Here is a 27,547-nt window from a genome sequence, read left to right as displayed (position 1 = left end):
TGAGGCTCTTGAATGAATGTGTCGGCTCATTTTTGAATTTGCAGTAAATTGCGGCAACTCATTGCAATGCCAGATGCGCAGCACACCTCTTTGTAGTAATGTTTCAAGCTACTGCTGTACCTCCAAAGTTTCTCTTTCATTTCCTCGTTAGCTGCTTTCGGACAAAGTTTAACCCTTTGATTATCATTTTTCTCTGCAGACCTCTTGCTCAATCAAAACCGGAATGGAGAAAACTATCCCCGTGAAAGTGGCGGTGCGCTGCCGCCCACTAGTGTCCAATGAAGTACTGGAAGGGTGCCAAGTTTCCACACGGACAGTGCCGAATGAACAGACTATAGTTTTACGTGGTGAAAAAATGTTCACATTTGACTACGTTTTCGGTGAAGAATCGAGCCAGGCCGAGGTCTACGAGGCATGCGTCTCCAGCCTGCTGCCCAGGATATTTGAAGGTGAGCATATAAAGCCTGCCCACAGAAATAACGATTAAAAGTTTTCATTTCTATCCCACGGGTAAACTTGGTTCTGGAGACACGAAAATGTAGCAGCATCGTTATTTACCTTTCTTGCATGGCCGTTAAAGAGAACAACGGTATTGGCGCATTGTTGTAGTGCCAAAATTGTTACTACATTTGTTATAATGTCAGGTTCTGACGAACTCGCTACCTTTCGGAAATGAGAGATTAGCGCCATTTTTCAAGCGCCTACAAATCTTGTTAAACCAGTATTCCTGGTTTCCCTTGCCTTGGTGGCTAGGTATGGTGGTGAGGTATAGGTGGTTGATTTTCTAGAAGACGTTATTAAGGTAGTAACATAGTATAGCTAAATTAGGCTGAATTATTTTGCTGCCTAGAATGATGAACGCTAAACGCTATTTAAGGGCAATGAACAAAACGCTGGTCATTGCACTCTTGCTCCGAAAAGCAATGATAGACCGCAGTGTTCCCGCACCACTTATCTGTTCTTGTGGTGCTGTGTAGAGCATGATGAAGCACCGCAACAACACAAGACGTAAGATGGCCAATGTGTGCCAGCGCGCTCCTAATCCACGAGTAAAGAAACAGCTGACAAAGGCGCTTAACAACAGTAAAGCGTGAAGAAGTTGCTTTATTAAAACCGGTGGGAATTTTTCAATAATGTCGTCTTGTGAGTAGCTCCGAAACACGCACAGCAAACAGAAATGGTTCCATGCATGCACATTACACTGGTTTACATTATCTCCAGATGCAGAATAAAACATTTTCTACCTTATTTAAACATTGTAATGTATTTGCAGCCGTAGCAAACACTTTCTCAGTAACCAAAATTTTGTGGCTTGAAATGACTGCACAATGGCTGAATTTCAATGGATACGAAATTTAACAGCACCTGTACATGTATTATTGTTTTGAGAGGTGAAGAGATTCAAAGACGATCCTCAGACAGTGAGGCTCCTTATCCAGTAAATTCAATGGACATTCAGATACAACAAAAACACAGTTACAAACAAATTACAGGATTGCATTTAATTTCACTTAAGAGCTTAATGGCGAGAGCCTTTGCACCTTCTTTTCTTCTACCCCTTCTATTCTACCTGTATATTGTCTTTGTGTACTCGTTATAATTTCGTTTCTCTCTTTCCTTTGGTGTCGTGGTCGGTGACATCGGCATCTTAGGACTCCTCTGCTTGACGCGCGAGACTGAAAAGATTTACATGGACCATACTGGGCTTTTATAGGAACTAGTCTTAAGTAGCCGAATCGGGAAATTATGTCGACGTCAAAACGTATTTCGCCGTCCTGGCCGGATAAATTATGTCGACTTTAGAACCAATTGCGACGTCTGCCGGACACATCTGGCGAACCAATCTCGCGTGCGCGAGATTTTCGACGTGATCCTTGAAAGGTTTTTGTCTTTAAAGAACGGTACAGACACAGAACATATTTTGATGTATGCGCGTGAAAGAACTGCTCTCTCCGTTTCTTCGAAGCGTTTGGATAAGAGGCCTCTGTCGGAGGAGCTGCTGCTGTGCGCTTGGAAGGACAAGGGGAAGGGTGTCCAGGCAGTGCGGGCTGTCTGCCGTTTTTGGTGCGCCACCAGACTGGATTCGAGCTTGTAAAGCGAACTATGGCGCCTGTATAATTTTTCCATAGGCCTTCTCCCACATCGTCACCCATCGTGATCCTCTCTCTTCTCCCCTTCCTCAGGTCAGAGTAGCAGGCCAGATTTTAAACATTCCGGCCAGCCTCTCTGCCTTCCATGTCAATAAACCCATCTATTGATGGAAGAGATGAAATGGGCTCTGTGATAGCTGAAACATCTCAAACTAGTCAAATTCTTTACCTTAGCAGGCCTCGGCAGGCGAACGGAAGAGTAAATGTCCTGCATGCCAGGATTATTAACTCACTATAAATACCTCTGGTGCATTTTACGGTGTAGAACTTGCCATGGCACTATATCGCTGTCGCATATTATCTGCTGAACAGCGTCATTTATCTGCTTCTCTAGTGTCATCGAATGTCAAACTAAGCCTATAAATTATGTAGTTACATTTTCTCTCACTCCATGCCGAAAGGAGGGCCCCTGGTGTGATCTTGGAGCCAGATTCGTTCATTCAGGGGACGTTCTGCGTAGCAGCTAAAGCATTTAGTGGTGATTTAGCTTGGCTCAGAGCATAAATGGATATAAATATATGATCTAGCGTTCATTGAATTAAATTTTAATTCGCGTATTTTGTACGTATGGTTAGGTTTAGCGAAGTATGTAACGGGTGATTAGGCTTTGCTTAGGAAAGAGGCCTAATTAACGTATTTAGTCCAACCTTGTCAAAACGTATGAAGGCGGCGACATCCGAACCGCAGCTCGAAAGTCTGGCAACTTAGCATGAGAAGAAACCGGCTACCGAGATAGAGTGCGAAGCTTGTCCTGGGGCTGGTTTGAAAGCCACACGTAGCGAGGTATTGAGCCAGCTCAGCAAATTTGAAGAGTGCGTGTGGTTAAGCGTTTGCAACAAAAATGTTCGATTTCTCTCATGCCATAAATGAAATTACAGCAGACACAAAAAAGTCATAAAGGATTGAATACCTTTTTTCTTCTGCCCACATAACTGTTTCATTCGCCTATAGTCTGAACTACCGTAAGTGCAACATGCAGCAAGAGTTCAAACTGGAGACAGCAAAAACACTGGCAGTGTAATGCGCTTGTCAAGTAGCAACAATATGCATCATATTGTGCACCAAAACTGAACAGTTTAGTACGTGTTGCACATTTCTATTAGGCGTCTGTAAGCTGAAATCGCCGTGATCGAGGTGTGTGCACGAGAGAAGACGTATGGCATTGAAAACCAAGAGGGCCTAGGCAAAAGTGATTTTCTATTCTTTTTGGGGCTTTCTTTGAAAATTGCGCATTCTGTAATCATTTTTGCATCAGGAGTGCTCTCAAAAAGAGAAAGCCTTAATGCTGCCATTGGTTCCAAGCCCTCTACATCGCATCCAGACCGTGCACATCCATCACACGTCGCATGCACGCCTAAGCTAACGCAGTGGCTGTCTCGGAGTTTGATTTTGAGCAGATTCACGTTATAAATTTTTTAACTTCGTGTCTGTATTGTCGTCATACCCAAATTTGTCAGGAAATGAGGCGCCCCCCTTGCATCTCTTAGTTGTAGGTATAGTTTGTGCGTTTTACTAATTTTCCATGAGGCCCCCGTCAGCTTATACTTGCTAGATCAAATTTTACATTTTCAATGAGTTCACGTCAGCAAATATGTTTGAAACCAAGAATGTATCTTCTATGTTCAAGGCTACAACGGCACCGTTCTCGCCTATGGCCAAACGGGCTCTGGAAAAACGTTCACTATGGGAACGAGCTCGTCGTCCAATGACACCGGCTGTGACGATGCGGGCATTATCGCCAGGATAGTTGACGATATTTTCAAGCATATCACGACAAGCACAGAGAAAATATTCCCTGTGCGAGCTACTTTCCTCGAGGTGAGTGCATTGTATGCAAGACAGCCAATACGAGACGTGCAATTCGCGAAAATATACTAAACATGGCCAATAAAGTTTAAAGAGCCAAGCTGTGAGAGCTATTCTGCGGTATGTATATATGACTGTCAATAATCAGGTCATGATTGAAACGCCACCGATATATTTGTTAAGATGAAGACATCATTCCCGACTGGTGCTTCTTGAACGAGTTCCCCTATAAATAGAGAAGCTTTGTTCCCTAATGTGTTGCAAAATTCGACCACTTCCTAAGCATCGCAGAACGAGATTGCGCCATTGCGCTCATCGTCAAAAGACATGAATGCTGCTTCTGAAGGAATTATTGATTTTAACCTTTTACACAACCACCACAAAGGCGGAATAAGCGGCGTTTATTTTATTTTAGCAATCTGAGTGGAAAAAAGTTCCAGCTCTGTTTCGATTCGAGCGCGATCGTAGTAGACTTTGTGGGCAAACCAAGCACGGTCATCAACTTCTGGCAGATGAATCATTTGCTTGAAGTCTTGACCCTTCAAGCTTCTCCTTGTCTATTCTCTGCTCTGTGTGTATATGCCTATTCCTCTTAAAGTAACCCTGTATGTTATACCTACATCAAGGGTTTTTTCTTTATTTTACTGCAAATTCCTTGAATAAGCAGGCGAATATTCGAGTGCAACAGAATTTTCTTTCATGGCTTTGAGATACAAACTGAACCTAAATGTAGGAGGCATCAGGTTTGTAGTTGTACAACTGGCTTGTCATGGATTTAATGTCATTTCTACTTTCTCGCAGATATACAAGGAAAATATTTTTGATTTATTCTCCAAAAGTTCATTCCGAGAACCATTGACGATACGGGAGGATCACGCTGGCACGATAAGGGTAAGACTTCACTAGTGCATTAAATTGTTTTGGGCTAACAGCATGATTAGGAGCGTGCAGCTCGAAGTACGTCGGCTATGATTATATAGTTACGTGATTATATAGGCTGCTCCAATTTTGGGGTACCCGCATTAGCAATGATGTAGTGCTTATGCATTGTGCTGCGCTCTTAAACCTTAATACAGAACTGTAAGCTTAAAATTAGAATTTCCCAGCTAACCAAACGGGCAGAAACATAAGCGATCACAAGCAAAAACCATCTGGATATCCAGATGCGATTCCATCTGAGGCACCCTCAGTAGGAAAAGTACATGGAGCCTTCTCAGCCCTACTGAAAAACGAAAAGTTCTAAGAAGCAATAATTTCACACAATCTCGCCTAATCGCATAGACTCTCATACGGTGGACATCATTATCATAAAATATTTCGCATAATTTATAATAATATACAAGAGACTATGAGATCTTATGCAACTATATGCGACTTGTATGTGATTGCTTATGCGAATTAAGTGGGATCGTGTGAGAAAATGCGAGGATTTTCCACACATGTTTTCAGTACCTTACTGAAAAACCAAAAATTCTATGTGGCAATAACCTCATAAAATCTCATCTAATCGTATCGACTCTCATACGGTTCACATATAATCATAAAATATCCTACATAATTTATGATAATATAAAAGAAGCTATGAGACATGACGCAATTATATGCGACTTGTATGTGATTTTTTATGTGAACTGAATGAGATTGTGCGAGAAAATGGGAGGTTATTGCCCCATACAGTTATTTCAGTAGGGTAGGGTGGTGCTTCATTGAACCTAATAAATCCAAAGGCAAACAAAGCAGTAACTTGAGGAGGGTACTCAATGACTTCAAAGGCACGGATCACAGCTCGCCGGCAAACTAAAACAAACATACTCATGTACGACCGTAGATGAAGATGAGGAATTTAGAACATACACTAGAGAAAAAACACCATAATAAGGATGTAGAATTCCCCGTCGTAGAAATAAAAACCGCATTAATGAGTATGAGGCGAGGATCGACACCGGAAGACGACCTGATAACAGTCGGCCTTCTGGCCAACCTCAACGATCAAACCCTGGAAGATTTTACGGCCAGTAATGATTGCTAGGACTCGGGGATGTTACCAAATGACTGGAAAGCATCCATAGTAATGTTCATCCCAAAGCCGGGCATAAAGATAAAAAAGAAAATTTAAGACCAATCACTCTCACGTCCTGTACCGGTAAGCTCATGGAGGTGGCAGTAAGGCAAAGGCTGTCCGACTATTTGGAACAGCATTGGCTGCTGCCGCCCTCCATGTTCGGCTTCCGGCCACATTTATCAGCGCAGGATGTAGTGCATCAAGTGAATAAGGAAGTTATTGATCCCCTTTTAGGGAGTTCAGAGACAGGGCGATTTTGGCCCTGGACCTGATGATGGTCTTTGAAAACGTTAATTATTGTAAAAGTGAAAATTTCAAACGGCAACAATTTCGGCGTAAAATATTTTAGCTACATAAAAACTTAGAAAATCAGAAATCTTATATCAGATTGGGCAATAAAAAATTAGCTGAGGTTTAGCTTTAGTTCAATCCGGTAGGTTGCGTAAGCAAAGCCGACGTAGCTTCTCTTTCTGTTCTTATTCTTCTTCCTTCTTCTTTCTTCTTCTGCTTCCGCGGCGCGGCGGGGCTACCGACCGGGTTTACCCGATGGCTTGAAGAGGGGCCCCATCTACGGTCGCTGTAAAGGTCAAACGTGGCTACCGGCCAGGTTTACGCTACGGGCTGCAACCTGGCGTAGTATTGCTTAGGCAATAAAAATTCGGGCCATTCGATATGGGAACACGGGGAACGCCTCAAGGAGCTGTTCTTTTCCGCTGCTCTTTAACGTTACCCTCATAGCGCTCCCAGAGAGGCTCAACGCCAATGAATGGCGTACGCCACGCCATCTACGCGTACGACATTACCATCTCGTCGTTCCATGGGTAACTTAGGGCAGATGGTGGGAGCGTTCCGAGAGGAGTGCGCTCCGAATACGTCAGAACTCTTGCACATTGCAAAACCTAAAGATCTAGGACAAAGCATACACATTTACGTTAACGGCAATCCGATACCAGAAATGGACATACTTCGGGTATTGGGATTCCAAATTGATAACCTGGGTAACACTTACAAGACCCTGAAAAAAAAAGTCCACCTGCGGAGAAATTAGTAGGATGATTGGCAGGATCTCCGGCAAGAACGGTGTACGCCTTGAACAAGAAACCGTTTGCCTTGTTTAGGCGTTCGGCGTCACTCGTGGGGAGTACGTGGCGCCCTATCTCAAGCTGAGGAAGAGCGGCCGTGGAACCCTCGACGCGATGATTCGGGCGGCGGTTAAAATGGCGCTAGGACTCCCGGCCAGAACCTATGCGAAGTGCCTGCTCCAAATCGGGATCCATAATAGCATACGGGCGCAGATTTCGGCCCGCAGAACAAAGCATATTTCTAACCTGTCCGTGACCAGCATCGGCAGGCAAAATCTCTGAGACATAATTCTCGGGCTTCTCCCCATCAACGAAAACAGATTGGACATCTCAGATATGTGAAAACTATTTGGACGGTTAAGCCGCTCTCTAAAAACATGAATTGGGAGCATAATATGGGGAAGCTGCAAGCCTCCAGAGCAAAATTTATGCAAAATAACTATGGCAGTAAGAGAGGCACATATATTACGTGGATGCAGCGGGTCCCCCGCGAGGACGGCATCTGCACCATCACTGTTGTGCACGAAGAAAGACAGGTGAACGGGCTCTCGGTAAAAACTAGTGACGCGCTGATGCTGGAGGAAGTGGCGATTGCACTGGCCTCCACCCACTCCGACGCAGCGTATATAATGTCGGACTCGAAACAGGTTTACCGAAATTACGTGCGGGGAACGATAGCGCCACTCACCTGCAGCTTATTATTGGCACATACGAGCAGTTCAGCTTCAGCTACTTGTAAAAAAAAAACAGATAATGCGGGTTTACGGTCGCCAGATGGTGGAGTGGAGGGGAACGAGACCGCTCACGCGGTTCCCGAACTTTCCTACCCGTGGTTCCGCTAAAATAATACGGTTCCACCGCAGCAACTATAACAATCCCGCTCATAATTTAAGCGAAGATGGAAACTTATTTCCGCCTCTGCAGGGGGGAGCTCCCGTGACCCGCCAAGGGTCTTGACAGATATAGGGAATGACACCTTAGACGGCTTCAAACCGGGTGTTTTATTAATCTCGCCATACTAAAATACCTACGTGGATCCGGCATTCACGGGTAGGTGCAAATTCTGCGGGCAGTATTCTGACCTATCCCACATGGTCTAGGCTTGCCAGCAAAACACAAATATAGCAGTTATAACATCCAACTAGGGAGGGCTGGAAGGCCGCCCTGTCCAGCTCGGACCTGGAGGAGCGGGGCCGGGTCCAGAGAGCTCGAGCAGTGGCAGCGGCCAATAGCGTCTTGGAATGGGGTCTGCCACCCAGCGCCATAGCCATCCCCACTTTCCTTTCACACATCATTTCAGCCTCACAATACATGTATTCTCTTCCTTCTATTAAACATATAAAAGGGCTGTGAAAAAATATCTACCTTGAAATAACGTTTTGTCGGGCTAGTTGGTGAGAGTTCATGTTCAAAGCGCGAAAACGCACATGGACACAAGAAATGCAACGGGACGAAGCGCTCCTTCCCGTTGCCTTTCTTGTGCCCGTGTTTGGTTTCGCGAGTTGACCTTATGATGAAATCTCTATACTTGGTATTTTTAAACAGTGCAATGTTCCTTGCATGCTTATTCTCAGATGAAAAAAGGGTGGTTAGAAATATTCGCTCTTTCTTTTGATCCCGTTTTCAGCTTTCACGTTGAGCGCGAACGCTTGCTGATACACTGTCTGTGCTTTTGTTTCAACTTGTATGAACAGGTGACCAACCTGACGGAAGTAAGTGTGACCACTCCCGAAGAGACAATCCAGCTCCTCGAGAATGCCTCTGCATCTCGAAGCACAGCTTCGACCAACATAAACTTGCGGTCATCTCGGTCTCACGCAATCTTCACCATGATTGTAGAGCAGCGGGACAAAGGAGATGGTGTCTCCACAAGGCTAGCCAACTTCCATACAGTGGATCTCGCTGGATCTGAACGAGCTGGAAAAACTAAGGCAGTTGGCGAAAGGCTCAAGGAAGGTTTGTTGCCAATGTTTCAATGTTTAAGCTGCTAGTTGTTGGTGGATGGGTCTAATGCTGGGAAAGGGCGAGCAGCTGGAAGGTAAAAAGGCACAGTAGTCAAACTGAGGCAGAATAGTTCAGATGAGGGTGCGCTACTGTTACGCTCCGTAACATATCCAGTGATTTCGAATTTTTTCGTCGAGAATGTACAGTTTTTGTGCAGCTTGTAGTCCGCCATGTTCTCCATGCAGCTTTTATAGTCGACGTTTCGATAATTTGGTTTGAAAGCCAGATTTCATACACAACATGTAGGGTTGAATATTTCTCTACGAGGTTCAATACTTTGCATCATTGCTCACGCAAGTGACTCAGGACGTCTTAACCAGTGTCCTACATGGCTTTTGTGATAAGCGAATTACGCGTAATATTAAATTATCCATTGCGATCACAGCACACGGTTGTAATTTAGTGCTTCATTTTCAAAGATACAGCGCTTGATATCAAATCATATCGTGTTCTAGGGTTTAGCTGTTTGGTTGGCCCATAGCTGACATTTCATTATCAGTGTCAAAAGATGGATGAGTGTGTACTCCTAATTTGTTCACAGGAATCAAAATCAACAGAGGCCTCTCGTCACTAGGCAATGTCATCAGCGCTCTATGCGATGGCGACCCCCACGTACCATGCCGAGACTCTAAACTGACGAGGCTGCTTCAGGGTACGTACAAACATTTTTTTGGCTGGGATCATGCCTGGGTTGCACGGTTGCGCATTTTGAATGTGGCACATACTGTGTACTTTACTGTGCACAGCGCACAATAATTGCTTTCTTCACCACCATCTCAAGTTTTAGAGAGCGCATCTTTGACCAATACTTGGAGTTAATAATGCGGTTTGCATTTAACGACTACATTTTCGACTTCCTTTGTCTGTCATGGCTCCATCCACAAAACTCTGCAGGACAAACGTGGGTGCCTTAACGATGGTCACAAAAATTTTATTTTTCACGTTGTTTTTCTCAGTCCACTTAAACATTGTTATGTAAAGCGCACTGACTGCGAACGGTATGAACGGATATTTTTATCCGCCTCGGCTGCCGCTTTTCGGTGGACGCGAAAAGCAAGGTGCCCGTGCGCTGTGCGATGTCAGTGCACGTTAAACAACCCCAGGTAGTCGAAATTTCCGGAGTCCTCCATTACGGCTTCTCTCATAGCCTGAGGTGCTTTGGGACGTTAAACCTCACAAACCACAAACCACCACATATTTTTATCCCAGTTCAGGTCATTCATTTCACATAATCTTGACATATACTAATGACTACTGCTGTTATTTCCTTTCGCTGTGTCCTTGCTTTGGGTTATAGCTGTAGTTTGGCCCAGGTATTGAGAACTTCTTGATTCTGCAGCAAACGGCTGCGCTGCAACCGTATTGAACTGCCCAGAATTTAATACTGTCGGTGTCTGGTTTTCTCATAGAGCGTTGTTTTTGTAATTTAGAATATTTGATCTAAAATTTTCAAAGGTATTTCGAGAATTACGTGTTTTGAGATTGTGGTATTCTTAGGCAGTGTTTTGTAAGGGTGCCCTAACAGTAATGCGCAACCTGTTTATTTTCCTCGAACGGCGTTAATTCACACACATATGATATTAGGAAAATTTCAATCTGCACCTCTGCTGCTTACGACTATATTGTACCGCACCATACTCTTAGCGTATTTGATTTGTTAGTGATTTTTATATGTGCACATTGCTAAATCAGAGTAAGAATGACGAGAGCAACATATTCATCGCACAGACAGGGCTACACATAAATGGGGAATATGGAAGACAGAAGTTTATCCTACGACAATGACGTGATATCGGTGAATAAAATTTTGTTATTTGGGGTTTCCCTTCAGGCCTGGTGTCCTATCTCCTGAGGTATTTATGTTTTGGTGCCCTTTTACTATACTCATGTCTAAATACAAACGGCTTTTGTATAAATGAAAAAATGTATAGTCGCTTATGCAATAAAAAATAAGAGCTCAGTTTCACTTTACTATATTCCAGTTTACTATATCGGGATCGTGGATGATGCAACTCGGATGATTAGTTACGGGACACTAACCTATTTTCTCTTAGATCCGCAATCAATAGTTTACTATACTAAAGGTCTATAATTGTTCACACTTCGCCGTGAGAGAAGTGGCAGTAACCATACTAAATTAGTCCTGGTAAAGTATTTCTCAAACTGGCAAAGCAGTTGACTGGTGCGAGACGTAAGCTTGGTAGAGTTGTCCATGAGAGACTCGCCAATGCAAACTGCACTGTTCTGCTCCAGATTAGGCGGGATTTACAATGCGCCCCCCATTTGCTCTTTTTACAACTGACAGCTGCCTGTCTGTGTGTGTCTAAAAGCTGAGCCGTGGTGAAAGTTCACCGATCTAATCTTTGCGTTTGTGGCATTGCATTCTTAGAAGATGCATATTACGAAAGTGCCATGGTAACAGGGAAGGGTTTTGCAGTGACTGAGTATACGGAGAAAGATGGGACACTATATTCTGAAAGGGTTGAAGCCGGTGTTAGAAATTTTCAGACGACGAACAGCAATGGTAAAATCATGCAAGTCTGAGCATGCGACCAATGGGGGAGGGGTTACACATCAGCTGTAGAAGAATGGCGGTTTGGGCTAGTTGGTGATCATGCATGTTTAAGTGACAGTGCAAAAGGAGAGAGACGAGTGGAAGGATGTACACAACTGATTTGTGCACCTCCGCCGTCGTTGTGTACCTCCTTCCACTCGTCTCTGTCCTTTTGCGCTGTTGCTTAAGCATGGTATACACATCAGCTACGCTCTAATGTGTGCGACAGTACACTCAGGAGGAAAACTGTGCAGCATCACCCGTGACATGCTGAGAACACAGTGATAAGACATTTTGTTAGTGCCGTCTGATTCTCTGAGTACCATTAAACAAGCGTAAATTTCGCCTGATGCGGGACAAGTAACATTTTTATGGGATCACCACGTATGTTTCTCTCGATGTATTACGCACTGTTCGAAATATGCAGAAAGTTTTCTGACCCTCTAACGAGGTGCTGTGAGTTTTAGACTGTGGCTGATAAAGCATATTTTATTCTCTATGCCCCTTCATTTTGCACATTGTAAGTTTGAAGATATAAGTAAATCCTAGCTGGCTCAAATATGGGAACCATTTCTGATAAGAAGCATTTAATTGCCACGAGGGTTTAACCAAAATAAGGCGACTACAAACTTGGGAGGCTCTACAGTGATTAAAAGGACGCTGAGTACGTATTTGTCTGCGTCGAAATAATTCCAAATTCTAGTCGCACTGAGGCGAGCCTCACCAAATTCGGAGATTTCTAAAGCTAGAAGACAAGAAAAGGGATATCGGTGAAACGATAGTGCCAGCCAATTTTACGAGCACAATGCATGCGTCTATGAACAATTCAGAATCGAATACGCGAGGTCATGGTGCGCTGAAATTCAGCTCTAGACGGCGGCGGTCTGTCCTTTGTTTTCCATGGACGCTTTTTGTGGGATATTTCTAGGTATAGCTTTCAGAGCGACAGTTATATTTTTGCCACTGAACTATTTCCAATATAACCAAAAAGACCTGGAGGACCAATATTTGCTAAAAGTAATTGAAAAACGTGGTTCTCGATGTCCCTTGTATGTTCGTGGACTAGGCAAGCTATCGTTTTGAGGTAGCATTATACGTGGTTTATGGTAACTACGTTACAGATGCGTCACTTCCTAGCACTGAGTTTCCTCTTCCGCGTTCATTTTTATTTCTCTAGATTCGTCGGGGGGCAACAGCCACACTGTGATGATTGCCTGCATCAGCCCGGCAGACAGCAACCTGGAGGAGACCCTCAGCACATTACGCTACGCGGGCAGGGCTAGAAGGATAAAAAGCACGCCTGTTGTCAACTTTGATCCGACACAAGCACGCATCGCCCGACTTCGCCAGCAGGTTTGATTCCGTTTGATGTGTACTGGGACCTATCCTTGTATTAAATAGCATCTTTACAGTATGGGTGATTACTGCCCTACTGAAAACATTGTATGAGACCATAACCACATTTTCTCACACTATCTCACTCAATTCTCATAAGAATTCTCATACAAGTCGCATATAATTGTATATGGTCTCATAGCTTCTTGTACATTATCATAAATTATGTATAATATTTTATGATAACGATGTGCACCGTATGAGAGTCTATGCGATTCGATGAGATTTTATGAGGTTATTCCCACGTAGATTTTTTGGTCTTTCAGTAGGGTAGTCTCAAAAATTTGGAGTAGGGCAGGGCAGAGAGCAGATTTTGTTTTCTAAATTTACCGGATAGACAATCAGGACCCGCAGCTTGGGAAAGCAGCAAACGGTCTACTGCGTCTTCCATTTTAGTTAAGGTTAATGTAGGACTTATCGCCTTCATTCATCTTCATGAAGCGGCTTAATCATAAAAACAAGGCACTCTACATGAACATCAACAGCGTTACCTGTAGTGGCAGAAGAAAGACAGGTGTAGCGACTTGCAAACTCGGTTACTATTGCATCAAAATTAGTGAGCAAGGCATCGCTAAAATAACCCCCGCCGGGGTGGCGCAGTGGTTACGGCACTCGAATACTGTTCCCAAGGACGCGGGATCGAATCCGGCCTCGGTGGCCACTTTTCGATGGGGGCGAAAAGCAAGGCGCCCGTGTGCTGCACGATGTCAGTGCACGTTAAAGAACCCCAGGTGGTCAAAATGTCCGGATTCCTTCATTACGGCGTCTCTGATAGCACGAGTTGCTTTGGGACGTTAAACCCCATAAACTACCACCACCACTACAATAGAATTCAAATACTCGTTTGACAGCTGCATGGCGATGCTCATTAAGCAATGCTTGTCTAGTTGGCTCCTCAGACTGCAAAGCATGATTGCTATGAGACCGCACATGGCCCGCCCGAATGCGCTCTGCATCGAACTTTTTAAGGTGGTAATTTACAATAGGAATTTCCTCAGTGTATAAGCCAGGAGCCTCACATTCAAGCTCGTGCTAATTACGAAGGCTCAGCAGCAGCCGTTTTCCTTCACCGAATTTGAAGACCTGACTCAACCAATCTCTATAGCTATGTTCCAAACTTGTTGCTTAAGAACTCCCAAGCTGCAAATGACTGCAGACTCAAGGCGAACCAAGAATCCAAAGCTGTCCTCACGCGCTGTGCAATGTCTTCCTCGTCTACCAGCGAAGCATGAAGCTTCCATAGAGCCAACTGCGGCCTTTTTTATTTTTTCGTCATTTTTATTTATTTTGTAAATGTGCATAATTTCAAAATATATACCACATATATTTATTACATTCTGAGACAGTAGGAAGCACCGGCAGGATCTCTTTTCTATTGCCAGCCCAGCTGAAGCAGCAGCTGCAAACCAGCAGCGTTTCATTCACGCTTCTTCTCTCCGACGAGATGACCAACGATGATGATGAATATGTACAGATGAAGATGACGTGCACGCACAGTGCTTACACTCTTCCCCCTCCCTGACGAAAGCGATCATTGTGGTCGCAGGTTACAGATGGTCAGCTGTTTGATACGACGGTCAGGAACAAGCGATGCAGGGGCGTTTAGATAGTTCACACGTGATGCTTGCTTCAGAACCGTGTAAGGACCAAAGCAATTCTAGAGGGCACTTTGGACCAATAAAGTGCGATGAGGCGAAATCCATTAGAGCGCGGTGGATCGTAGCCCTCCACTACGACACCTCTATCTCCCTCTCTTCTGTCACTCCCACCTTCCGCCGTTCCTTTATGGCGTCGTACATGTGTGAACGGAGAGTTGTGACAGATACTGCGCCTTTTCTATCCTGTAAATCAATTTCAAACGTCGCTCATGCCTGCTGTACTAAGGCCTCCTAGACATCTTGGTCTGCTTCAATTAGCTTTGTTGTGCTGCGTTCGAAGAAGCGACAAATAAAAGGTGCCACACGGACGCCTGTATTGGACGCCCGGTGGGATCAGCTCTGCATATGCATGAATCACGCGGTGACGTCAGGACCTGTCGTGACAGTCCGTCGATCGCTCCCTTGTCGAACACAACCAGCATTTAATGAAACGCATCAAAGTTCACCGGCGTTCTATAATTGGTTTACAGGAAAGGAAAGTCGCAGTAGCATCTGTCACTCGCGGAATCCCGCGTTCATCCTCACGGTAGACAAGGAGAATTATGAAGAGCGCTGTACGATCCGAGCGTGGCGCATTTTTTTTTCAGCATGGTATTTATTACATGCTTTTAAATTCAGCGTAGAGTTATATACATTATTTACAGAGTAATCAGCCTGTAGGCAAAAAGTCCATTTGGAACATACAACACAACACAACTAGAATACGACATAGCACAACTTCAGCAAAACGGTGGCAAGGAAAAAAATACCATCAGTGGCGCAATGGATTGACACTACGTACCTCAGCACTGAGCGAACAAAAAAATGTGTTCGAATGTTGAAAAAAAAAAAAAATTCCTCGCGTGGCGCTATTGGTAAAGCGCCCGGCTGGGTATCTAAGGAATGGAGGTTCGATTCCGGCGGCGACAAGGTTTATTAATTTATTTTTAACTCTCGCTCTCAAAAGCGTGACACCTCTGCTGACAACCTCCTGCCGACAACGATGAGGCATTAAAGGCATTTCGATGCATTTCGTCGTAATAAATCGGCTAATCAATTTTCCGCACAAAAGCCACGGATGCGAGGGCACTCAGAGGGGGGTCGAATATTAAGGGCATTTTCTGGTAGCTTGAGTGGCTTAAGTTTGGAGGCGGGCAAGCTCACGGCAGTGAGTAATGCGAGAAACGAATTATTCGGGGGAAGGTGCGTCAGAAGGTGTGGTAGCAGAGAAGAAAGATGCTTCGAGCGAGAAAGTGGGGACGGCCATAAACCAAAAAAAAAACGGAGAATAGGTGGTGGTTCGTTGAACGGCAGTGTTGTAGGCAAAGGTGACAGGGGAGTAGGGTCCAGTCGTTGTGACGGGGGTGCATGTATGTGGACAGCTTGTCGGAAAGGGTGCGATGAAAGCGTTCTGTGAGGCCATTGGTCTGTGGCTAGCAAGTGAATGTACTTTTGTGCACCGTGCCATAGCATGAAGCACTGCTGCGAGCACTGAGGAGAGGAACGAATTTCCACTATCACTGAGGAGGAGACGCGGGGCGCCATGGCGAAGAAGTCTGGTGGGGAGAAAAAAGATGGCGATTTTAGAAGCAGAGCCGGAAGAAAGAGCTGTGGTTTAAACGTATCAGGTGAGGTGGTCGACCGCAGTAACGACACAGCGGTTGACCGCTAGTGTCAAAGGCAGGGGTCCATACAAGTCGATTCCAACCGTTTCGAAAGGCGTGAAAGGACACGGGGGAGGCAGCAAGAGACCGGCCAGAAGTGACGTAGACCATTTGGATCGTTAGCAATGGATGCAAGACGCGACGTATTTCAATACAGAGGTTGAGAGGCCAGGCCATACGAAAAGGATTTGGATGCGGTCGTAGGTTTTCATGTAGCCAAGATGGCCAGCGTTGGGATCGTCGTGAAAGGCTTGCAGAATTTGAAAAGGTGGAGAGCGGGGAATTACGGGAACCCAGGCGTGGCCTAGCGGGCTGTAGTTGTGCCAAAATAGTTTGCCATTCCTTAGCTATAAATTTTTGAGCTGGAGACGGAGACAGGCATTTGGAGTTCTGGTAATGCCACTCAGACGATCAATCAGCTTGTGACAGTATGGGTTAGCACGTAGGTGGTGAGGGTGATGAGAGCCTATTGCTGGCGCGGGAGTAACGGAGGCGGAGATAAAAAGCTGCATGAATGTAGGACCTGAACGGCGCGGCTCAAAGGCGCAGGTGAGGAAGGCGAAGACATATATTTTGATGACGAAGCAGTGGGCAACAAGAGAGAGCGTTGGCAAACTAAGTAATTGTGAAGTTGTACTTTTGAAGATGGAGAAAACAACGCCCGAGACGTCCAGACAAGTTTTCCATTGAGGATAACCAACATAGGGTGCGGTGGTCAGCGACGACCGTACAGGTATGGACAAAACGTCTCAACGGCCAGACATTACTGCTACAGAATAGTATAGTTTTAGTCCGCTGGCCTCAGAGCGCGGCTTGCATAGGCAACAACGTTATCCGTAGAGCTGTCTTGGCGTTGCAGAAGAACAGCGCCAATGCCGTGACTATCGGTGTGCAAAATGGTTGGAGCTTTATTGTCAAAATGGCAGAGGACGAGACTCGAAGTCAGAGCAGGAGACCAGACGAAGGGTGTATCCATGTGGAGAAACGCATGTAATAAGGATACAATAGAGGCGAAATCGCTGATGAAGCGCCGGAAGTAGGATGCCAATCCCAGGAAACAGCGTAGATCTTTTACCCGAGTCGGACGTGGGGAGTGCAGTGCAGCAGCGAGTTTTTTCAGGGTCAATCTTAATTCCGGCGCTGCTTACGAGGTGTCAAAGAACTTTAATACATTTTGACGCAAAACAGCATTTCATTGTGTTTAGCTGAAGGCCAGCGTTGGAAAGTGCTCTCAAAACTTAGCCAAGTCAAGTAAGATGATCTGAAAATGTCGAAGAAAAAATGACGATATCGTCCAAGTAACTCATCCGGAGTGACAAGGACAGCCTCCTCTTCATCATCTTCATAAATGGGGAAAATTTGGGCACCTTGTAGACAGACGAGGGCGTCGTCAATTCTAAGGAGGGGGTACAAATCCTTACGAGTCATTCTATGAGAGCACGGTAATCTACACAGAATCAAACCAAGCCGTCATCCTTCACTAAAACAACGGGTGATGACCAAGAACTAGACGAATGGCATATAATGTTGCGGGCGAGCATGTCAACAATATTTTCCTTGATAACCTTGCGCTCGGTTGAAGACACACGATATGGCCGGCGTCAAACGATGCCCGATCGGTAGGTGTGGATGCGATGCGTTGCTGCAGTGGTTTGACCCGATGCTCGAGACCTCACGTCGAATGAGGCTGCGTGCATGGTCAATACACCGAGCAATGCGCTTCTGTTTGCTGTTGTGAGGTCGGTGCTCATCATGTTGCAAGGTTCTGCAGTGAGCAAAATAGGAGATGTATCGGAGCGAGCTGAGGTGCAAATAGAAGAAGGATGACAGGCTCTGCAGAAGCGACTGAAGGAACAGTAGAGTGACGGCGCAGAAAAATTGGCTCCGATGTGGTGTTGAAGGCGAAGAGATGAAAAGAACTACTGGAGGATCGAAGTAGTGAAACGATGCTTATGATACCCTTTGACAGGAGACGGGAGATGGTTGTAATCAAGACGTCCCCATCAGTCACGGCATCAAAAGTCACAGAAAAAATAACTTCACAGCCGGCATAGAGGGTGTGATCGGCGACAATAACCAAGAGGGAATAAGCGGGCTCTGAATATGCAGCAGTGGTGCATTCAATGACTTGAAGAGTAAGACGGGAAGAAATCCCAGCCGAGGATGAGTGGATGGGCACAGGATAATAGCACAGCGAACTCAGTGTAGTCCATGATGCCGTCAGTGGTGATTCAGGCTAAGCACAGTGCAGAAGAGTTGGTATGCTCCCCATTGGCAACACGTAATGTAAGGCCAGTGCAAGGAGTTCGCACTTTGTGTAGTTGTTAGTACAAGTGAAGCTGCATGACGTAAACAGCAGTGCCTGTATCAATTAATGCTTCTAGTACAATGCCTTCTCCGATTACAGTTCACATGTTTCATGGGGACAGAGGAGGAATTGTAGCGATGGCATGTGACGCAGCTTTACCTTCGGAAGCTGCACAACTCAGGTAACCATGCGGCGGCCAGAGGTCGGCGAAAGCGGGCGCTCTCGTGTATATAAAGTGTGTACGCTCCTCCGTATACACTTTGTGACGTCACACGAGCATTTCAAAATTGCGGTCGCTCTCGGTGGGAAGAGCTTCCGAATTCCTATTTTTATTGCATTTTCTTTTTTTTTTTGTAATTCTCGCTTCGCGCTAGGCACTAAACCTTTGTGAGTAGAATCACAGGCCTATATATTATTCAAAAAAGTATAAAACGGCAATACATCGAACGACCCCGTTCACTATCTATATGGTTGTTATCCTAATAATGTTTGCTGCTGCAAGTCTTCAACTAGTTTTATTTTCCATTATGGTTGTGCATTTATCAAAAATCGGACAGTTTGGAATTTATACGCTGTTTTATGGCCGCGGGTGCTGCTACCATTCGTAAACACCTCAATTTTGACCAATCAAAACCGCCGTTTTTGTTTATACATGGGCCCCGTTGGAAGTTTTGGATCTGGTAATATTGAGGAGCTCTGATGGCAACCACGGAAAAGCGGAAACGGAAATAAGATCACTCGTAGTGCATGCTTTTAGAGAGTATCATGCAATGGAAACTCTTTTCCTTGAGTTAGGCTCTCCGTCTCCGCAAGGGGCGCGACATGCTCATTGTTTGTTCCGCATCTGCATCCGCGGCTGCGGGTGGCTTTTACCTTGTTTCGCGCTGTCGCCCGCGTGTTTCGTTTTGAGTGCAGTCCCGAAATGTACACAGAAGGTAGATGCTGCAGCGGCATGTCAGCGTACTATAGACATCAGCTGAGACTATATAAAAAACACTGTCGCTCAGCAAACGTTCGACAAGCATATGACACACACTCACAAGGCATGGTAGCTACTTTTATTCATTTTATTCCGAATTTTTCCCAAGCTGCACAAGAATAGGAATACAAAATTGAATGAGGGATGATCACATCGGAACTCTTTCTAAGCTATCATAACAGCAACTCGTCTGCAACGGCAAAGCAGTGTTTCAGCACTAGATGCGTAACCACACAGGTGGCACTGATGGTGAAAATAGCTTTTACACAAATGTATTGCAAGTTGCATAATGCTTGGATACTAAAATATTATTATAACATTCTGTGTAAACGCTATAAGGTTGAGTTTTCACTGTTATTTTAATTTATATTGAGCAATTGTTATGAATTAATAATATTATTTTAATTTCAAAGAAACTTTGTTTTAATAAAATCTTTTCATGATATTATGTTTATTAGTAAAAAATCAAAAGATGGTTTGATATTCATGACGCTAATTGTGCTGGAAGCGGTAAAAGGAGGCCAATAAATAACACTGGTGATACTCGATTGCAGTGGCTAACAAATGTGTTCACCTGCTATATCGCAAGCATCCAAGTAACTTCTAAAGCGTTAAACAACGACACTTTCACTGAAGAAACATTTCAGGCACTGCATTTCATCACGAAGTCTACTGTACAAGTGATAGGATACCTCCTGCGGAGATATGTCGGCTCCGTTCTGACTAAAAAACTCAATAGCGACCCCATAAAGGCTCTCTTTTGGTAAGTAAGGCTAATGTGCGGAAGAGAACGTCACGCTAGATACGAGGGCCATAACAGCGACACTTGACCACATTGTCAAGACGGACGTTTCATCTTGGAGTAAAATCAAGGCACTTCGCTTCGACGCCGAAAAAATCATTTCTGCTCAGCTGCAATGACTAACCGCGGAGCTGAAGGAAGTGATTGCATCTCGTGTCATCCCATTACCCATTGTCAGATATTCCGGTGTAGCTTATATCGCTGGCTACGTTGGTAAGTTAAGCAGTGTCATCGGGTGTAACGCTTGCACTATCCTTCTTTCCCCTAGCGAAAGAAGCAGCCCGCTGTGCACTCCTCTGCGAGGACAAGGTCCTAGTGGACTGCATTATCCGAAAGCAGAGTTTGTTGCCCTATTGGAGAGGATTCTTTTAAAAAAAAAGCTTTCGTTCACCTACCACACGTACATAAATGTTCTCGAAGTACTTCAAATTCTGATTCAACCTGCACTCGAGAATTCACCATTGCTGAGAGTCTGTCTGGCCGTTTTCCCAGCATTTACTGTTTATTTACTAGTCCATAGCGCTGAAATGATAATACTTTGGCCGTCATTACAAAAGTAGCTCGAAACAAATAAGCTGTAAGCTGAAGGCAAACTGGATGTGAAACTTTGCTTCTAAGAACCGTGTTTAGGTGTTATAGCCCGATTTGCGCACCAATTTGAGCGACAGGCCAAAGTACAGTTGATTATTACATATAGCTAACTATCAGAGTATCCCATTAAAACTTCATGCAAAAGCATAGGAATGTTGTTTGGAGTTTATCGAACTCCGGTTCAGTGAAAATTTATTGTATATATCGAAGTTCGTGCCGTAGCCTTGCAACATCCTTTCTCCTAATTGAGCTCAGCGATTTTTGTTGTGAGATCAGAGTCGGCTGCGCAGCCTTCGGCACCTGATGGCAACGCTAACGCTGTAAAACCGCCTGGTAAGGTGGATGTCGAGTCTCCTTGAAAGTTGCCTTCGGTCTTTTGCGCTTGTTTTCAGCGCGACACTGGTATCTTACGGGGAAGCTGGCATTCAGGGCACTACGTACTATGCGGTGAAGCCAGCCATGCCGGCCGAAGGCTTGCGACGGCTCTCGCTTGTTCTGCTTTGCTGCCGAAGAACACTGGGAGATCAACTACACTTTATTTTAACTGAGTAATTAGACACCTTTAGCAGTTCGTATTGGGTATTTTCAGAGTTACTGGAGTTCCGAAATTCGTCCCACGGGCCGAAATTCGTCCCACATTGATTGGTCCTGACGTGATGGGCATGCGCTAATTTAACGAGCTACTAGCGCCATCTGGCGGCCGCTTGGCGAGCTGCCACGCGTCACGGCCATTGAAGCGCGTTCGCACTGCTGGTGGGAGGGATCGCGCAACTCCGCTAACGCAGATGGCAAAACGTAACACGGTCTGCTAAAGGTGTCCATGATTGCCCTTTGGTGTCCCAGTAACAGAAGTAGGCATCTCATGGAAAGGCACCGTCCGCAGCAGATTTTGTGCAAAATCCAACGGCACTGGTACCACACAGCGCAAGATGCTACTGCAAGGTATGAGCAGCGCGAACTACGACACATGGACATATACCCATCAAATATTTGGGGGACGAGCTTGCGTCCACGGAGCGGCACTGCGCCCAGTGCATCCCTCTTTTCGACACCTGACACACATGTGCGCTTCGCAGATGAGCTGCCAGTACGCCGGTGGGTAGTCCATCGCTGCAGGAAGAATGCTGCTTAATTTCCCAGGTACATCACTTAGGTGCTCATGGGTTACAGAGAAGTTTATATGTTGGCATATTTTATATCCCGGAATATCCACATATCAAAATGGTTCTGGTTCCCTTCGTATGCGATGTATACCCGAGACCGAGTTATACCGCTACTTGTGTACGTACTAGTCGTCGCAGTAGCAAGATCGTGAAACTTTTTTATGACACTTATACACTATTTCGTGTCGGCAACCAATATAGGCACTTCATAAGCCTCTACTAAGCCGGCTAAATGCGCTATGCTTTGAGAATTAAAAAAAAGTGCTTAGCCAAGAGAACGGGAGGGGGTGATCCCTGTCTACAAGAGTCAAAATGCCTGCCTGAAATCATACATTTGCACGGCTTATGCAACAATACCACCACCACATCTCTCCACTGGCTGCTGTATTTTCTTCCTTCTTTTTTTAACCGAGTGGAACCACGCGGTGCCCAGCACCCAGATAGTTATGCTCTGCATAGCAAGAATACTCGACTTTTTACCGAATTTCTAACACTGATTTAGCAAAACTATTGGTCTTCATTGAGCCGCCACCTCCAACCCCAAAATTTGTCGGCTGTCATGCACGTAGCCACGACTTTGTGTTTTTGTTTCTTTGGGTGAAGGGGGGGGGATATTAATGAGGCGGCATATGTTATAGTTCGAAGCGCCGTGGATTTGTATAGCTTAGCGCGCAGCCACACGACTGAACCATGCTGAGTTTGATATTAGGCGGCCCGCGTCCACCCCTCCCCCCCTACGCTCATGGACGAGCCCGACTAGTCTTAATGGATATGCAGGCAGATTCGATGTGCATTTCTGCAGAAACAAGATACACGCTATTGATGACCCAGCAACCACGATCGAAGTAGGCGAGTTCATGCAGCTTCCTTATAGCTTCTTTCCCGGCGTTACTAATTCGTTGAGGAAACATATTTTTTGTCTCCCATATCGATTTTTTCATATTTACTACAGTGCAAATTCGCTGTCATCTGCTTTCGTACAAGCTTCTGGTACTGCTGCCTATTGCAATGCTTTTATTTGATATAGAAAACAGCAAGTGAAGTACATGTGCCTGCCATAGTATTTACGAATCTGCAAAGTAGGTTTTACAAAATGTAGTAAACGTGGCCGTAATTGTTGCGTTTCTTTTGCACGTGCCCAGTGTCACCCATGCAGAGAGGCAAGACTCTTTCTGATAAGAAAGAAGTACAAGCTGAATTAAGATAGCGTCCGTCGCCGTATAGAGCGCCGTAAACAGCCACAGCAAAAGAAAAACTTTCATCAGCAACAGCGAAGGCTCAGGGGGTGAATTTGGGGAAGAAAGTCAGAAGAATGGCGGAAAAGGCCCGCAACCTAAGCGAAAAGATATTTCAAAACAGGATGGTGGGTCTTCCCGGGAAGCCGCGCTGCAATTCTACAGAGCAGCAAAAAGGAAAAGCACTCGTGAGATGGAGTTCAGTAAGAATTCGCTACTCGAGTGCGTTGTTATGAAAATCAAGTCCTAAATTATATAACAATATGAGAAGAAACCAACTTTTGGTTTTGAAATGTGAAAACACATTGCGGAAGTATTTGTGTGCTAGAAATATAGTTTAGGATTTATCGAATAATGTTTTTAGCGCCTTGAAGGAAAAAACAAGAACGATGCAGGTTTTTCGAAGACATTGAAGCCTTTTTGTGGACGAACTGAAACTTTGAGAGCAGTTGTCGGCCAAGTCATTAGGCCGCGTCGAAGGCATGGTTTATTTAGGTCCCTTTAAGCCACTGAGTGAACGAGAGCAGCTGCGTGACCACGGCATGGTTATTATGTTTTTACCGCTCGCGGGAAAGTGAACGCAAGTGATTCTTGTGTTCGGCACATATGGAAATGTGAAAGGGGAACTTCTGTTAAGGATTCTTGCCGAAGCCGTGATACTTGCAGATGAGGCAGGCCTCCACGTTGACTTCGTCACGTGTGACGGGGCATCGTGGAATCGAAAGATCGTGAACATTTCTGTGAATCTGCATGACGGCTACCTCAATTACAGGTAGGATCAGGCATCCAACAGACAGCGGTCGCTTCCTGCACTTCGTGTCTGATTTCCCCCTCTTGGTGAAGTGCACGCGCAACAACCCCCTCTCACATAATTGCAATACACCCGATGGCTTGGTTGGGTTTTCATATCTGCATTTCTTTCCTAACTATAGATTTGTTTCTCATCGGAGGAAAAAATACGGGGCCTCGTTACAAAACAAAAAGGTGCCGGGCATGCACGCTTGCTATGCAATTGCTGTGGGGAAAGCATACAGTTACGTTTGTCTGAAATAAGAGAAGTTAGAATATATTAGGCGCCGTAGCGGTCTGAGCAGGATAAAATTCTGTACTTTCGAGTTCTGCTAAGATCACTAAAGTTGACCTCCGTCAGTCATATGTTTTTACCGCAACGCGCCCAGTTGTGCGATGTTATTGCATGTTAAAGAACCCCATGTCGCCGAAACTTCCGGAGCCCTCTACTACGACGTCTCCCATGTAGCCTGAGTCACTTGGGGACGTTAACCTCATAAATTAACACCATGTTTTTTTTGGGTGCGTATTCTGTACGGCCGACCTTAATTAGAACATTCCGCAGCTGACAAGGATTTTGTGCTCTTTATTCTTTCGATAAGAACGCCTGGGAAAATGCATTACAGTCAAAATGATGTGAACGCGTGTACGCAATCTTAAACGGCTATATATTGGCGTGTACCCTAATTTGATTTCAGGTTGACTCGACATCATCAGGAGGGTGCATGAGATAGACGCTAGCGCGGTGATCCTGAGATTCATGCACGGCATAACCGAAACCCATCTAAACCCGAACAACTTCGAGAATATGCGCATGGCCTACCAGCTGTTTTGCCCACAAGTCATACATGGGCTTTGTTTCTTCAGAGAAAGAAAGACAGTATTCGCCACATCCTGCAGTTTTCGAGTAAATATATAAAATAAACGCAGTGACCGTAGTTTTAAGCAAATTGGGAATACGTTTTTGAATGCATGCGACGAAACATCTCGGTCTTCGCCTGAGGTTTGCGCATTCGTCGGATACAGAATGAGCTTAGTGAAGCTTGGTAAGAATTTTTTCTCAAAACAAGCCAGGCAGTTTACGCGTCATAGCAGACCGTGTCACTACACGTGGAATGACGTATACGACACGGCACTGGTCAGTATAAAACTGAGAGCACTTCGACGTTCTCATATATATATATATATATATATATATATATATATATATATATATATATATATATATATATATATATATATATATATATATATATATACGCTGCGGCATCGCCATCACCATCGCTGGTCTCCGGCGCCCATCTCTCTCGCGCTGAAGCTGTGCCCTACGGCTGGTATTCCGATCCTGCTGTGCCTGAATTACTGCCAGCACTAGACATTCCAGTCAACTATTAAATCCACATTTCACTTGGTGGAGGTCAAGCTGAAGTTCCCTGTACCAATCTCGCCCTGGAACTTCGCAGCAGAACGTTAACTACCCCAATGACGGAGCCTACTTCATCGCACCTACCTCCGCCAGTCACCTGCACAGGTGCCCTTCGTCAACGGGACCCCGCTACCTTCAGTGGAAGCAGCGATGACGACGTCGACGATTGGCTGTCCACTTACGAACTGGTCAGCCGTCACAATAACTGGGACGACAACCGTAAGCTCAATAATGTCATCTTTTACTTGAGCGATGTTGCTAATCTGAGGTTTCAAAACCATGAGTCGGACTTTACCACCTGGGCGAATTTCAAGACCAAATTTTCCGATGTCTTTGGCCGCCCCACCGTCCGAAAACTCCGCGCGGAACAGCGTCTTCGATCGCGACTACAGCGGCCCGGTGAAACATTCACCAGTTATATTGAGGACATTGTTGATTTGTGTCGCCGCGTTCACCCGACCATGACCGAGGTCGTTAAGATACGTCATGTCCCCACAGGAATTGATGCCGGCGCTTTCAACATGCTTATCGCCAAAGGCCCCAATACTGCCAAGGAAATCTACGACCTCTGTCAAAGCTACGACGAACTCCTCAAGGAACGTGCTTTGATTCGCCAGCCTCATGCATCACTCGCTGGATTAGCCGCGGAGAGGGAGTCATCTAGCCTCTCTGAAGACATCAAGGCTTTTGTACGTCAAGAGGTCGCGCGACAACTGTCCCTGCAGCCATACGTTAAGGAGTCGTCACCAACTGGCCTTGTTCCGGAGCTTCGCCGTGCAATACAGCAACATGTATCTGAAGTCGTCCCTAATCCTGCTCCTCAATCAGCTCCGGTCGCACCCTCAATGCCGTTTCCCACGCCCACAATTTCATCGTCCGGCGTTGCGCCACTGAGCTACGCTCCAGCATTCGCGCCGGCTCCTCCTCAGGTATTGCGTCGCACGTATGCCGAAGTTACTTCAAGTCCACCTCCTGAGCCAGCATATGCCTTTGCTTCGCACCCTATGCGTTCGGCACCAACAGCTTTTGCTCCCCCCTTGCGTCAGGCACCATGTCCATGGCGCACTGCAGACAACAGGCCTATTTGCTACCACTGCGGCATCCCTGGACACACTACACGCAACTGCCGGCGCCAAATAAATATGTCTTTTCCTGCACGGCCTGCGCCACCTTATTTGGCCCCCCAGTTCCCAGTCCCATCGGGTCCTCCAACAGCACCCCCTGATACTCCGGCCTTCCTCCCTCGTCGTTCGCCATCACCACGTCGCCGCTACATTTCGCCAATGCGCCGACGACCCGTTACCCAGCACCTCCAACAAGTGAAATGTGGATTTAATAGTTGACTGGAATGTCTAGCGCTGGCAGTATTTCGGGCACAGCAGGATCGGAATACCAGCCGCAGGGCACAGCTTCAGCGCGAGAGAGATGGGCGCCGGAGACCAGCGATGGTGATGGCGATGCCGCAGCGTTGTTTCTTCTTCATCGTCTTTACATTATATATATATATATATATATATATATATATATATATATATATATATATATATATATATATATATATATATATATATATATATCATTAAGTATGTATACAGGCAAAGGACGACTTTCGGCCTCATTTGCGCCAAACGCTCTAGAGGGACATTTGTGTAGGTAATAGACACAGCTCAGTTTTCGATATTGCAAAAGGCATATTCTTCGAAGGACACTTTTCGAGAAGACATAATGACGCACTTCCTGTTTTCTTTCTCCATGCAGGATGGTCAACACCGTCGTCGCAGTCATGTCTGCACGTCACTCAAGGGACGCACTGCGGAGCAACTCACTGGCTGCTAACTGTCTTTCGGCATTCCTCGCTTACCTTGCAGAATGGAAGGCGCACACAAACAGTCTGATATAG

The 27,547-nt window shown here is 45.4% G+C and overlaps 1 protein-coding gene across 1 annotated transcript; it reads left to right on the top strand.

Annotated features, from left to right (window-relative positions):
• Nucleotides 1-223: 223 nt before the first annotated feature.
• Nucleotides 224-27,547, top strand: LOC146184013 (chromosome-associated kinesin KIF4-like). The gene is made up of 8 exons (XM_084608479.1): nucleotides 224-449; nucleotides 3,778-3,968; nucleotides 8,795-9,056; nucleotides 9,646-9,756; nucleotides 12,836-13,011; nucleotides 22,111-22,129; nucleotides 24,099-24,204; nucleotides 27,406-27,547. Exons 1-8 carry the CDS (start codon nucleotides 224-226, stop codon nucleotides 27,545-27,547), a joined length of 1,233 nt encoding a protein of 410 aa, XP_084464605.1.

The sequence above is a fragment of the Amblyomma maculatum genome, chromosome 7, assembly GCF_055883805.1.
Source record: "Amblyomma maculatum isolate TAMU_Amacu chromosome 7, ASM5588380v1, whole genome shotgun sequence".
NCBI classification, from domain to species: domain Eukaryota; kingdom Metazoa; phylum Arthropoda; class Arachnida; order Ixodida; family Ixodidae; genus Amblyomma; species Amblyomma maculatum.
This window is presented reverse-complemented; position numbering and strand designations above follow the sequence as displayed.

Coding starts and splice junctions, on each gene's coding strand:
- LOC146184013 (XM_084608479.1), top strand. CDS start 224: ATGGAGAAAACTATCCCCGTGAAAGTGGCGGTGCGCTGCCGCCCACTA. Junction 450..3,777: donor GCTGCCCAGGATATTTGAAG/GTGAGCATATAA, acceptor TCTATGTTCAAG/GCTACAACGGCACCGTTCTC. Junction 9,057..9,645: donor TGGCGAAAGGCTCAAGGAAG/GTTTGTTGCCAA, acceptor ATTTGTTCACAG/GAATCAAAATCAACAGAGGC.